Here is a 13,584-nt window from a genome sequence, read left to right as displayed (position 1 = left end):
TGTCTTTGGTGTGATGTGGTGTATTGTTAGATTTTTCAATGATTTTTTTTTTAAATTTTATTTTGATTCCAAAATGGTGGACTCTGATGTAGGTTGACAGCATTGGGCTACAGTGTGGCTGTATTAGAAAAATTTGACTTGGAGATAGTCTGAGGAGTTATGTTTGTGTTGTAAGAGTCATCGAATGTCTGTGTTAATGAATGCACTTTTTCTCAAACCGATCCAAGTCAACAAGAGCATCTGTGTAGGACAAAACCTCATTGTCTGTTCTAACCACAAATCCATTGGCTACAGCAGTAACGAGGCATCTCTGAGTAACATGACTAAGGAATCAGGCATTGCTTTGGAGATAGAGGCTGGCTCAGGCTCCACATGTTGAAAGACAATACAATAATCTAACAATGGAAGTAAGGGACTGGGACTGGCGCTGAATCGGTGAGTTTGAAGGAATAATCTTGTTTAACAGGAAGGGGAAATAGTTTTGCTGCTAAAGGAGGATATGTCGTTATGGGGCATTTGTCAGAGATGTTCAATAGTGCAGGCAAAGAGAAAGTGGATGGGGAAAGTAACATGGAGCTGGGAAACAGAGACAGACCTGATGAGATGGGAGACAGGCTGAAAAAGGGGAAGAGGATTAGTGCCCTGCTCTGCTCTATGGCTAGAGAGGTACGGTGGGAAAGGGAGTGGGGTTTCTGGGAACAGAGGAGGAAAGTCAGCTGGGCTTAGGTTCTGCTTAACATACCAGGTGTGAGATGACACTTGGAAGAAATGGAGAGAGGTTTGAATGCACCACTGCTTCTCTGACCAGTTTGGAACGTGCTAGCAATGTGCTAACAGTGTTGAGCTCCGACTTGTAACTTTGAGGAGGACTTTTCCCTGTTCCTTCCTCTTTTCTGAGCTGTCCATGATACTTTTCTTGCTAGGTCAAAAAGGAGTCTTTATTTGTTAGGTGTTTGTTGAGCTGACAAGACAATGAGGATGCTAAATGCATGGAAAATCAGGTGCTTACTTGGTAGCTAGTAAGTTTCCCAGACTGTATTTTGAGAACTTGGAGTACTGGTGAATTTGTCTTAAATTTTTTACTGGTAGTTTCTAAGTCTAATTTATTAGTTCTTACATCATTCTGTCTCTTTTTTTTTTTTTCCTTCTTCCCTAAAACAGGATGATACCCCTTTCATCTCAGACACTGATGATGAATCTTCATCATGGCCAAACACAGGAATATGTGATCAAACCCAAATATTATCCAGTAAAAAAAGTGATTTCAGGAGAACAGTCCACTGAGGGCTCATTACCACTGAGACTGAGCCAGGATCAACTTGCATCACCTTTTCAATGTGAGTACAACTGCAAAAAGCATACTCCCTTCTTAACGTGCCCACCCCCCCCTTATTTTTTTTTTTTAAGATCTTTAAAATTTCTTTTGGTCACCTGAATTGCAGTAACACTTCAAGACAAAAACAGGTTAAAATAATTAAACATGAGATAATTCTTAGATTAGCAAATTCTCCAATGTTCTGCATCCTGTTGAGAGGCAAAGCAGATTTCCTGGATCAAGAAAAAAATAGAATGTGGTTCACTGCTGGAATCTCATAATGCTATTTCTAGATGATAGTTTTTCCTTCAGATAAAAGGTGCTTTGTGAACACTTGCTAGAGTAGGCATAACCATGAGTGTAGTCAGCGTAAGATGACAGTTCTCTTTACTTCAGTATGATGGATACCCTTCTTGCAAAGCTGGAGTCCAGGACTGTGGTCTCACTGGTGACTGTTTTTCTCTATATTTAATTTATTATGTGTTTATGAACTCGTGCACAGTATGGAGGCTGCATGAGAGTTTCTGCTTCATATTTATAAAAAAAGGATTGTGTAGGTGCCCAGCTTGTGGCCTTGGCTTGTGCCCCATTGTGTGGGGAGCTTGAGAACAAGTCTGGCTTAAAAAATGAAGGGATTGATGAATGATGGGTTAGGTATTACAGAGCGTCTGCTGGCTTGATTTGGAGAGAAGTTCCTGCAGTTAAATAATGGACTGGTTAACATGGAGACCTGGGGTATCTGCAGTCTCCTGATAGACTTCCTCTGCTGTAGCACAGCGAAATATGTTCTGCTGAGGATTTAGGGAAGAGCCTTTCCTTCTAAATCTGTAAATATGGTTTCTGTGTGTGAGTGTCTTTGCATTTCCATGTTGCACATCTTTTTATGGTCTGTCCATTTATACTTAAATGTAACCCCCTGCTTCCTTTTCCTTAAGTGTAAGTTCATTGATGATTAATTAGAATCGTGGCCCTAATAGGAATAACAGTGGGAGCCAGAGGTCGTTCAGTTAACATTTTCAGAGTGGGGAAGTATACTGCTTGCAAAGCACTACATCTCTTTCTTAGAAGCTTCAAAAAGTTATTTAATCACATTGTCATAATCAACCAATAGCCTCTGGCCAAAAAATCTTCACTTTTGCCCTCTTCTTCCAGGCTGTTTCAGTCAGTCTACCTTAGATACACTCAGTGTTGCTTGCAAGTACCAAGCTGCTGCTCAATGAATGGGTTGTGTGAGTTTTTTTTTCTTCTGTCGTAGAATAAGGAGAGAACTCCATGCAGCTCCAAGGCAGAGGACCCAGTGCTTTTAGCTCTTTCTAGCTTATTGGAGCTTCTCTGTTAATTACGGCCCTCTAAGGAACATGCCAGGAAAGCCAGGAGCTGGAGATGGGGAGTGTGGTATCAAATCCTAAGAAGCCCCTCAGTGAGTGGTGCATTAGTAAAACGTTCTAGATTTTTTGGAAAGCCTATGATTCCTGAAACACCCAAAGGGCAGATAGTTAACACAGTTTTTGTGGCCTGATAAGATCAGCTGTGAGTGAAGTGTTACCTCGAAGGTAAAACGCAGGACTAAGTCTGAGGCCATCTGTGTGATGTTGACATTTCTGATACTGGGCTTCTGAGCAGCCCGCAGAAGGTCACTTTACCTATTTTATCTCTGCTTCTACCTTCGTAAGGGGGGAGTCAGTGATGGCAACTTCTCATGGAGCGGTTTAGGTGTCTGTGAGTGAAGAGTGCAGTTTGAGCTGTGTGATGTTAGAGATTGATGGTACATGGCCAGCTAGATCGATTTCGGGTGGCTTCGGGTTTCTAGAGGTGCTGGAATGGACTCCAATGAGAGAAAGCTACTTGCTTCCATAAAAATTGAGTGTTCTACTTCCAGCTGTCAATATTTTACTGATAAGGATGTTTGAATTAATTACCACAAGGTAAGATGAGGATGTGAAATTTCGTGGTGGGCGTTCTGTGATAACCACCAATACCCAGCTCCTAGCCCTGTCCTGAACTGAGGGATGAGCTCCTGTGGATTATGTCAGGCTTACGGCAGGGCTGGCATTCATTGTCTAGTTAATATGAGGAAATTTATGAGAGCTGCCAATGATCTCATGGTATTTCGTCACTGCTGTTAAATGTATAATCTTGTTTTGTGGCAAAGCCTCTTACTTCATTGAGCAAAGGAATCAGTAATGGCAACGTGGAGATACTTGAAAAGGAAGAGAGGAAAAATGTAATAATTTTACTGAAGAGTAAAAGCCAGAAAGTTAGTACTGAATACTTCAAGACCTTTATTCTTCCTTATCATTAAATAATTTTTGTCAGAGACGAAATAAGTTGCCAGGTAACACTTGGTGGCATCTCCCAAGAGTTTGTAGTTATCAATTAACATGGGGTGCAAAGCAAGTCATTATGTTATTCTTTCTGAGCATTTCTATGCATTTTATTTTAAAGTATTAACACTGTGAGAGGTTGGCATCTGTGAAAGATGTACTCCAGAGAATAAATCTATTTTTCTTTTTGCAGCTGTAGCTGCAACTGATGTTGATTTTTGTGGACTTGTGCAGATTACTTCAATCCTGTGACATGAAATAGACTGGAAATGGAACAAGTGTCAGTTCTGAGATACCTTTAGAGACAGGTCTGTGGTGGCAGAGGCAAACAAGATGTGGGCTAAGGGTGCTTTGGGAAGAAAACTGCCAACCCTGAGTAGGTGCTTTTGGGCATCTTCTGATTTACAGTCAATTTTGTTTCAATGTCCCATTATAGTGTGGCCAGATCAGCTTTTGGAGATACTAGGGAAAAAATGTTAAAGATCAGTCGCATGAAACATTTTTCATTTAAAATTTATTTAAGGTTCCTCCTGGAACAATTACTCTGGTATATTTACGAGCAGTTTCGTTTCTCTTATAGCTTTCAGAACATGCAATATAGTAGTCTTATTAAAGACAGCAAAATAGTCTATTATTTTTACCTTTTAAACTGTAAAGTTATATATCACATCAACAGAGCTCGAAAATTCAGTAAGCCATTGGGGTTACCGTAATAGCATTTAAAGTCACCCTGGGACGTGAAATGCAGTTACCTGCCAGTACCCATTTCTGCTATCGAGCATTTTGATATTTTGTGCTGTGGGCTTTAAGCCCTCTCCTAAGACTAGCTAGTGTAACTAGTCATAAAGCTCGCATAAATATTTTAAGTTCTTTTAGTACTAAATTTGTAATACTTGTCCATTGTGCATTATGGGGGAGGCTGATACAATTGTTAATAGTGATTTTTTTTTTTTAGAAGTCTTGTTTTTAAAAAACAAAACAAACCAAAAACCCACTGTGGAAGTAAAGTTCAAGATCTTGAATTAAACATTTTTTGAGTTTATTGATTCATTCAAATTTTCAGAGTGGTCACAATTTTACTCCATCATTAATTCTGTTGCCTTATGGCTACTATTGTAAAACAGTTTTATTTATATGGCCATATATTGCTTTTTTTCAAAGGGCACATGCCACATTCAGTACAGAAAGAGGGAAAAATCAGGACCCATAAATATGATGATGTGTAATTTTAAAGTGCTTGTCTTTAGAGCTGAAATGCTGTTCTGTTTGCATGCTTCTAAATAATCTGTTATTAAAGTTATTACACTGTAAAGCATCTATCCGATTCTATTTAATCAGTATGTTAGTATATTTTAGCTACTGCAAATTAATCTTTGGCTATTTTGTGCAGAATTAGCAAATAGTTAAGGATAAGGCTTTGGAAATTCAGAGCCTTCTCAAGCAAATGAAAATAGCTCATGTTCAGTAGGCTGACAGCTGCAGGGAAAGGATAAATGTGGTTTAGCACCAGTAGGAAGACTGAATATATAGTGATGAAAATAGGCTTGGAGTGGAATTGATATGATCAGCAAAGAATAACTGAAAAGGATGAGATCATGTGGATCTCAATGTTTGTAATGTAAATATAAAAAAGACTTTAACTGTAGGTTAGGCCAGCTAAATAGCCTGGCTTATATAAGCTCACCATGAGCTCTGGGTAATTCCCAAGGGATCCACTGCTTTCCTGCAAGTACACGCCGGCACACTTGACCTATAATATTTGAAACCTCGGGATTAAAAATCCTCTGACAGTAGCAATGGCATCAGCACAGCAATTTCAGCTGTAAAATTCTATTTGCAATCTAGTAGTCTACAAAGCAGCATGCTTTCAGATGATGCTTTCAGGAATTCAGGTACATGCATCTCAGACCTTTGCCACTCCTGTTTTAACGGCACTGTTAAATAGTAACTGCTCGTCAGTGTGAGCTGAGCATGGATCCTCGGGATGTCAGTGCTCATCTCCCTGGCTTTATGAATGTAATGCTGAGGGAAATGTGTTAAAGGAATTCTGTGCTGTTTCTATTGGTCTGAAATATATAAGTATATGATAATAAGAAAATGCTAAACTGAACGTGCGCTTTCTGGAATTCCTTTCAACATAGTGATGATTGCTATTACAGCAGTAAGAGGCTAGGAAGTGCTCGGTTTCATGCTATCCACTTCTGGTGTTAAATGATTCTTCAGAAAATGTATTGAAATATACCCCTTTATTTTCCAGCCTGAGACAGGTGAGGGCTAGTTTTTCGTGGCATTGTGCATTTTGCCCATTGAGCTGAAAAAAGTGGAATTTCTGCTTCTGAAATCGGTTGTCTGATGGTGGTGGTGTTTGTGCTGCCTGCCCACCCATCACCAGGCTACAATTCCCCATCGGTACAGTGATGATGCCGCTGTTTTCCTGGCTTAGAGGCATGTTGTGAAAATATATTAATTAGCGACTGAGGTGACCAGAAATTGCACTAAAAGCAAAAGGAAAATTCAAGAGTAGTTATAGAGTACCTTACCCATGGCTGGAATGGCATTGTGTGAAGGAAAATAAAGCGTGTTTTCCTAGAACAAAGTTATTCCAAGGATAAATATATGCTTAAGAAGGAAAATGAGCCTAATCTGTTTATTCAGGAAGACAGTATGAAATGGATGTGAATTCTGCAATTGAAGTTGCACGTTAAGTTTACACAATGAAATAATATGGAAGATTTTTTCCTTTCTCTTGGGTAGATGGGGGGTTTTTTGGTCTTTACCAAAATTCCTCATACAATGCATTAAGGAGACTTTCTCCTTTCTATTTTAGGTAGGAAATTAAAACATGTCTCAAATTTAAGTACTGCATGTTATATAATAGCAAACACAGGCTTGCAGCACCCTGCTATGGCTTAGTTGTGTGTGTTGCGGCTTGAAGTTGGACAAATATGTGTGTATAGGTATTAGACGTATAGAAATCTGCTCGTGGTTCTGTGGGCAGCACTGAAGTCCTTGTGTGAAGATGAAGCTGAAACAATCATGATATTGATACGTTATATTGTCTCATTTTACAACATAATTTTGCATATGTTTATATGCATGAAATAAGACCATTTAGAACAGTGATGTGCAGAATACTGTTATAATTTTGGCATAGCAATAGCCTTCCTGCTATTGGAAGTAAAATACAGTGATAACTTAGAGAAGCTCTTTTTTAAGCTCATACATAATTTGCACATGCTGGTTTCACTGATGACTTCATTGGTTGATTTAAGCAAAAACAGGTGTCGCTTTGAAATTTCAATTTAAACTATTTTTGTGAAATTGCAGCTTTCTGACTTCACTATGTGACACTTACATCATAATAATAGTATTTCCCCATCAGTAAGTATGGGTAAACAGCTGTAAAATACATAAAGGGGTTACTGTTTAAAAAAATACATAGAGATATGACATGTTTTCCACGTAAATGCATCTGTGTGATTTGACATTCTACCACAACTCGGTGTCTGACTTCAGGGGAAAAGCTCCCTCAGGTCTCCAGTGGGTCAAATATTCTTTCCACCCCTTTTGGCGTTTGTTTGTGGAACTGCTCTGCGTAAGCAGCAAAATCATTCTCACACTGGCTTGTCTTAACCAGGGCGTTGCATCGTGTTCCTTGTAACTTCTGCCTGCATACCTATGTGTGGATGTTAGAGTTGAACACTGGTGACTTTTTTAAAATAGAAGTTTTTGGAAATTTGGAGGTGAGGGAGGGAAGTTAAGGCTATCCTGTGATTAAACAAGGTATAGCCAGCAGAATGAAGTGAGTAAAAAGAGAATGAACAGTTAGAAAACTAACAAGCAGAAATAACTGCAAAATGACAACACAGTCTATTTGGAGGGAATGTAGAGTCAAATTCACTTCAGTCCCTCATGGGAACTGACGTTCATGTCTCGCTCCTGAGGTTGTACATAATCAAACACAAACAAGGGAATGGGCTAAGTGCAGAAGTGTCAGGGACTTTTTTTTGTTTGTTTTCTCAAATGTAAAACACTTGAACGTGTGTTCAAAGCCTTTGCTCTCCCTAAAGAGGCAAGGGGGATTTTTCAGGGACATTCTAAAATGTTTAAGAAAAAAAAATTGGTGTATTCAGTCTCAGGGTAAAACAACAGTGTGGCTTTTTTGATTACAAAACCCAAACAATTTTAGTAAAGCATGCTTTTCCTCTCTCCCATTTAAGAGCATTGCCCATACTGCAATCGAAAGGCGTGACAGTTCGTAACAGCCATTTGCAGTTTGCGTTTGATTCCAGTGGGACTTGGAAACAGGAGGCTAAATATAAATTAGGTGCCTTAACTAGATTCCTACTAATGCAGTGAACTCTGTCAAATCAGGCAGCACATTTACTTTGCTGTTGCTTTAAAAAGTAGAGTGACAAATTCTGGAAAAAAAATAACTTTAACAAATGAACATAGTTTATTTAGCAATTATAAAAGGCTATGGAGTGCTTTGAAATCCTTGGAGGCAGAACAACTGTGTAAACACTAACTGCTTCTCTCAATACGCTATAGCTACAGGCAATTTTAACAATACCTTTTCTGAGCTGTCTTTGTGTATCCAGAAAGGGTTCACGACTCAAGAGGCAAGTAAATCAGCACCCCCAAAAAAGTACTGTGTTTTTCTCTTTGGACTCCAGAAAGATTTTATGGCCCTGAGCTCACCAATAATTGAATGTCTGCGTGACAGGCAAAGGCTGCTGGTGCTTTTATAGGAACTAATTTCAATGGTGCATTCACCCCAAAATGAATGATCATCTCTCTGCGCTTGAAAATATGGAGACCAAGACTGATATGGGAAAAATGTTGGAAAACCAAATTGGTGATTTGGCAAATGGAATTAAAATCAGTTCAAAATGTATTAGAGCTAGGGGAAAACACAGACTGAGACAAATGCATCTCAACTGCTGTGATGAAAGAGAATTGGCTCCAAAACCAAAAATTTCTCAAGAAGAAAAAGAGAAGAGGCTTTCCAGAAAATTCTGTAGGGGAAAACCTCTTTGACGTGTTTGAAAAATAGTTATTTAGCTGGACACAGAGGCCGACTGAACCCACGCAATTAAACATTAAGAAGTCCCTTAGCCAGGCTAACTCCAGAGTTGCTGTGGTACGAGGCTTGGATACCAAGAATTGATTCTGACTGTTGCAAGTAGCTAAGTCTGGTTTTACTCACAGGAGATGAAAGTGCTCTTCTCTGATGTCAGTGCTGTTGACCATGCCAGAAGGAACGAACAAATGTTGACAAAAAAACTATTGCAAGAAGAAGGTCCTTTCATACCCAGTGAATCTGAGATTTCATAATCAGTGACATCTTTACTTCTGTCGTCATTTTTTCCTCCTCAAGAAAATTAAAGGAAAAAAGATCTTGGCTTTATGCGGGTCTGAGAGAGATGATTTTTAATGGTGATTCAGCATGCGGAGAGGGCTGTGTTCATTTATAACTTAATTCCATGGCGTTCTGTCCTTTGTCACTGTTTACAGTTTGTTGATTTCCTTAGTGCTTTTGAGTTGCTTCCCTTCAGGAAATGGAATGTTAAGTGAATATACTTAGTAAGGTAATATTCATTTCACTTTTATTCCCTATTCTTCCTGAAAATAGTAAACACTTTTAGAGTGTTGCACCTGGAACTTGGTTTCTCATTTAAGGCAGTCACGTACCCTGGGAGGGAGGAACTGTGTCTGTCTCAATTTATTTTCTGAAGAAATAACACTCTTCCAACTTAGGACTTGGAATACTATCCTAGGGTAGGGTAAAGTCAGTCATCTTGCTTGTGAAAGGAGCCTAGATAATTACCTTAGGCAGAATGCATGGTTTCAGATGAGTGAGATCAGGTGGGCATGAGTCTCATTCCCAGTGTATAAAAGCCTAATTTAGACCTTCTTGGAAGAATCCTGTTGATAAAGTGGATGGTAGTGGTTGTGTTTAGCTGGTAACACTAAAGTGTAAGTGACACTAATAACGTGCTCATCTGTGCCCACCTGAGCTGCTGTATGGCTCTGAGTTTGTATGTGAAGGTGGTGAGTGCCCATCCAACCCCTGCAGTAGTACCTGCTGTAGCCTCCATCAGCAGAACACTGCTTGTGATGGGCTCGGGAGCCGTTCCAGCTTCGTTACAGTACAATGGCTTTCGCTCCCTTATCCCTCAAGTGAAAGCCCTTTGTGTCCAGGTATGCTTTAGGTTCCTCAGACTCTGCATAACTTGAATGTGAGTTTAAAAGGGCTTATTGACCCGAGTCCTCTGCTGGGTTGCTTGGGTCTCCAAGCCCCAAACCTGAAGCATGGGTGTGAACTTCCAAGCATGAGAAGAGCTTGAAGTTCTGTTTCAGGCCATCTGGGTACTAATATTTGGCTTCGTTTGCACCTGGACATGCAGGCAAAGCACTCATCTGCCTGCCTTAGAAGTGCAGTCAACTAAGGCTTGTTAAGCTCTCCTGCAGGATTAAGCTCCAAAGGGAGTGCTGTTCCCTAGTTGTGGTGGGGTTTGGAACCCAGCTGTAAAGAGTCACCCAGTTGCTCGAAGAAATGTGTCAGAGCCCTAAAAAGATTTGAACTAAGCAGTCTTACGTCCTCAGCGTTTCCTGTTTGATGGGTTGGGCACATTCCTGTTCAGTGTGCTGGTCAGGCTGCTTGCTCCATGCAATTAACTCCTCTCATCCCTTGTACTCAGACTGATTAGTGGTATAACGCAAGGCTAAAATTTAAGCTTTTTAGCATTGTATCTATTTGTGGATCTAGTCTGCAGGTAATATCTTTAAAACAAATACATAAAAAGCAGATTAAAAGAATTAACCCTCAATAAATTTACTTGAACAGAGTTGACGCCCTTGTGCCAAATGTCTCAAACTGCATTGCAGTCTCTATTAATTTATTTGGGTTGGTATATTTTTCTGGAACATCCTAAACTACCTAAAGGGTAACGATAGTTATATTTCTCTACTGCCAACTACTGATAAGAGTTTTTATAGTTGCTTTAGGTGTGGCAAATGGCTGTAGTTGGTGATAGGATGCTCGTCGCCGGAGGATTGCATATAGAGAATCTTTGTAGTGGTGAAAAAGACAATGAAGACAAAAGGTCATAAAACCTGCTGACAGAGATCCCAGATTTCATATCTGTGTGTTTTGTATGTTATGCACAGGACAAAAATGATTGTAATTAGTGTGAATTCCTCTAAGTTGTTCTAAAAAGGCTGTGTCAGTAAGAGAATTTATCAGCCAAGGGCTCCTGTGGGGCATGGAAATACAATTATGAATGTCTTTCAAAACTATCTCCACACTTGTGCCTGCATGTGCTCCTTTGACACTTAAGGGACTGCCATCCGTATGAAAGAAAACACAACAAGCCTGGGTTATAGACAGCAGAGAGTTTGTCAGAATCTGCCAGCATTAATGAAGACAACTGCTTGAATGGCGTGAGTTTTGCTGTAGTAAATTGCTTCAAAGAAGACACTGTGTACCTTTATTTGTATCTTAAACTGAGATTAAGAGAATTGAAGAGTGGGTTACTTGCCTCTCCTAAAACAGACCAAAAATTTTGCTGTACTTTAGGGTTGGGGGGGCAGGCGGGCAGGGGCGGTGGGGTTGGTGGTGAGGAGAACAGCAAAAGTTCCTCTTCTCTCTGTCTTCTCTCTGCTGTGGCAGGGAGCAAGGAAGAGCTGGTATCACTTAGATAATCAGGATGGAAGAAGGCTTTTCCAGATACCTTCGTTTTGGTTGCCTTCTTTCTTACCTTAGAAGCATTGAATCTTCTGGATGATTTCTTTGCCTTTCTGCCAAGGATGCTGAAGAGGCAAGCAGGGCTTGAAAAGAGGGAAAAGAAACAAGATTGCAATAGAAGCAAGTCTGAGACCTCATTTGGGACTGAAGGGAGAAGATTGTGGTAGAACATCTAAACAAGACAGCAGGAGGAGATGTAGTGACGTGGCTAGAGTCAGAAACAGGTATATATAGAAATGTGTGTAATAGCAGTGATGGCAATAAGAATGGCAACAAAAAGCAGCTGTGGAGACTGCTGTTCAGTGACCCTCACAGTAGGGAGCTGGGTTGTGTTTTGCTCTTTGAGTAGCCCTATTGGTTTGCATAATGGCAATAGAACCGAGTACTTGAAAAACGACAAAATATCAAAGGTTAAGCTGTATTAACTAATGAAATACCTGAAGATCATACAAAGGCAACAAAAATAAGGAGTTACAGAAATAACAACAAGTAGAAGGAATGCTGGAATTAATTATGTGTCAATAATGTGTAGGTATAGCTGTCTAGACATGGTGAATAAAGTACAGCTTGACTTACTGCCTCCTTGTTCAAAGTATTTGATTGAGTTGGTATGCAGACATACACCTTGCTTCATGCAGAACTGTGAGGAGTACTATTAAACATCAGAGAAAGCATTGTATCTTGGATGAAATAAAGCTGGTTCATCTTATTTTTAATTTAATTGTCATGTCTAATTTCTCCCAATGCTTGTGAGAAGAGAACCAGGTGTAACTAAGTAAGCTGTATTAAGTAATGCTGGTGCTCTCCCCAACACTGATCAGACCTCGGCTGCAATATTATCTAGTTTTGGACAGCTAATTTGAAGAAAGATGAGGGCCAAAGTGAGTGGTGTCAAAAGCAAAACAAGAAAAAATGAAGGTCTGCAAAATAGGGCCTGTTAGAGTGAAAAAGTTTAAGTGGCTGTGGAATCTGGCCAACAGGAGAGTTTTGAGAATAGGCTGGACAAACCTTTTGTGTAATGCTTCTGTTTCATCCTGTGTTGGGAAAAAGAGAAGGGGAGATCGGGTCTCAAATTCTCTTTCAGACCTCTCTATGTCTAGCAAGGGCTGTATTCCTCTCAATGTGTAACGTGAAACTTAGGGAAGAGCTGCCTCTGGTCTGCATGTAAATCTAGCGTGGTTTTATCTTCTTCTTTTTATTTTCTTTCTCTTCTTCCTGTTTGTTTTTTGTTTTGTTTTTTTTTTTTCCGTAGTTCTTAGCACCAGGGGAGGTTTAGGCTAGATATTAAAAAAATCTCTTCACTGAAAGAGTGATCAGCCATTGGAACAGGCTGGCCCGGGGAGGGGGGGGGGGACCACCCCTCAGTGGTGGAGTCACCATCCCTGGAGGGGTTCAAGAAACGTGTAGATGTGGTGCTGGGGGACATGGGTTAGTGGGTTAGGTGGTGTTGGGTTGACGGTTGGACTTGATGATCCTTGAGGTCTTTTCCAACCTTAATGATTCTATGATTAGTAAACATTCCGGACTCTGATACACATAAGATGTATGATAGCTGAGTTCCAACTTGTTCTAATCTTTGGGAACTAGGGTTTTTTTGGATTTTTTTGTTTTTCTTTCTTTTAGATTGGTGACTAACTGGTGGTAAGACAGAACTTCCTCATATATTGTCAAAAATGTAAAATGGTGATTCACCAATAGTTCTAAAAGCTTAACTGTTACTCATGTGTTTGATTTTTATACAATGTTAGCTTTCCTTTTGACTGAACAAGCAAATCTAGTAGTAAGAACTAAACCAGGTGGACTGGTGAAAGAACTGGGAGACACTTTTTTAGAATCATAGAATCACAGAATGGTTTGGGTTGAAAGGGACCTTAAAGATCGAGTTCCAACCCCACTGCCATGGGACACCTCCCACTAGCCCAGGTTGATCAAAGCCTCATCCAGCCTGGCCTTGAACCCCTCCAGGGATGGGGCAGCCACAGCTTCTCTGGGCAACCTGGGCCACTGCCTCACCACCCTCACAGGGAAAAACTTCTTTTTAATGTCTAGTCTGAATCTACCCTCTTTCAGCTTATACCTGTTACCCCTTGTCCTCTTACTACACTCCCTGATAAAGAGTGTCTCCCCATCTCTTCTGTAGGCCCCCTTCAGCTACTGGTAGGCTGATGTTAGGAAATCACAGAATCACAGAATGG

General features: G+C 40.2%; 1 protein-coding gene across 1 annotated transcript in view; it reads left to right on the top strand.

Annotated features, from left to right (window-relative positions):
* Window positions 1-13,584, top strand: part of LOC104466243 (latent-transforming growth factor beta-binding protein 1-like) — a gene marked incomplete at its 3' end in the record, with an annotated part of 108,524 nt that overhangs the window by 31,061 nt on the left and 63,879 nt on the right. The window contains exon 2 of the mRNA XM_010079603.1: window positions 1,162-1,337. Within this exon, the coding sequence (XP_010077905.1) occupies window positions 1,162-1,337 (176 nt within the window). The remainder of the gene's footprint in view (window positions 1-1,161; window positions 1,338-13,584) is intronic.

This window comes from Pterocles gutturalis, unplaced genomic scaffold, assembly GCF_000699245.1.
Source record: "Pterocles gutturalis isolate BGI_N339 unplaced genomic scaffold, ASM69924v1 scaffold11214, whole genome shotgun sequence".
In the NCBI taxonomy this organism is placed as follows: domain Eukaryota; kingdom Metazoa; phylum Chordata; class Aves; order Pterocliformes; family Pteroclidae; genus Pterocles; species Pterocles gutturalis.
Note: the sequence above shows the minus strand (reverse complement) of the source record. Positions and strands in the feature narration are given on the sequence as shown.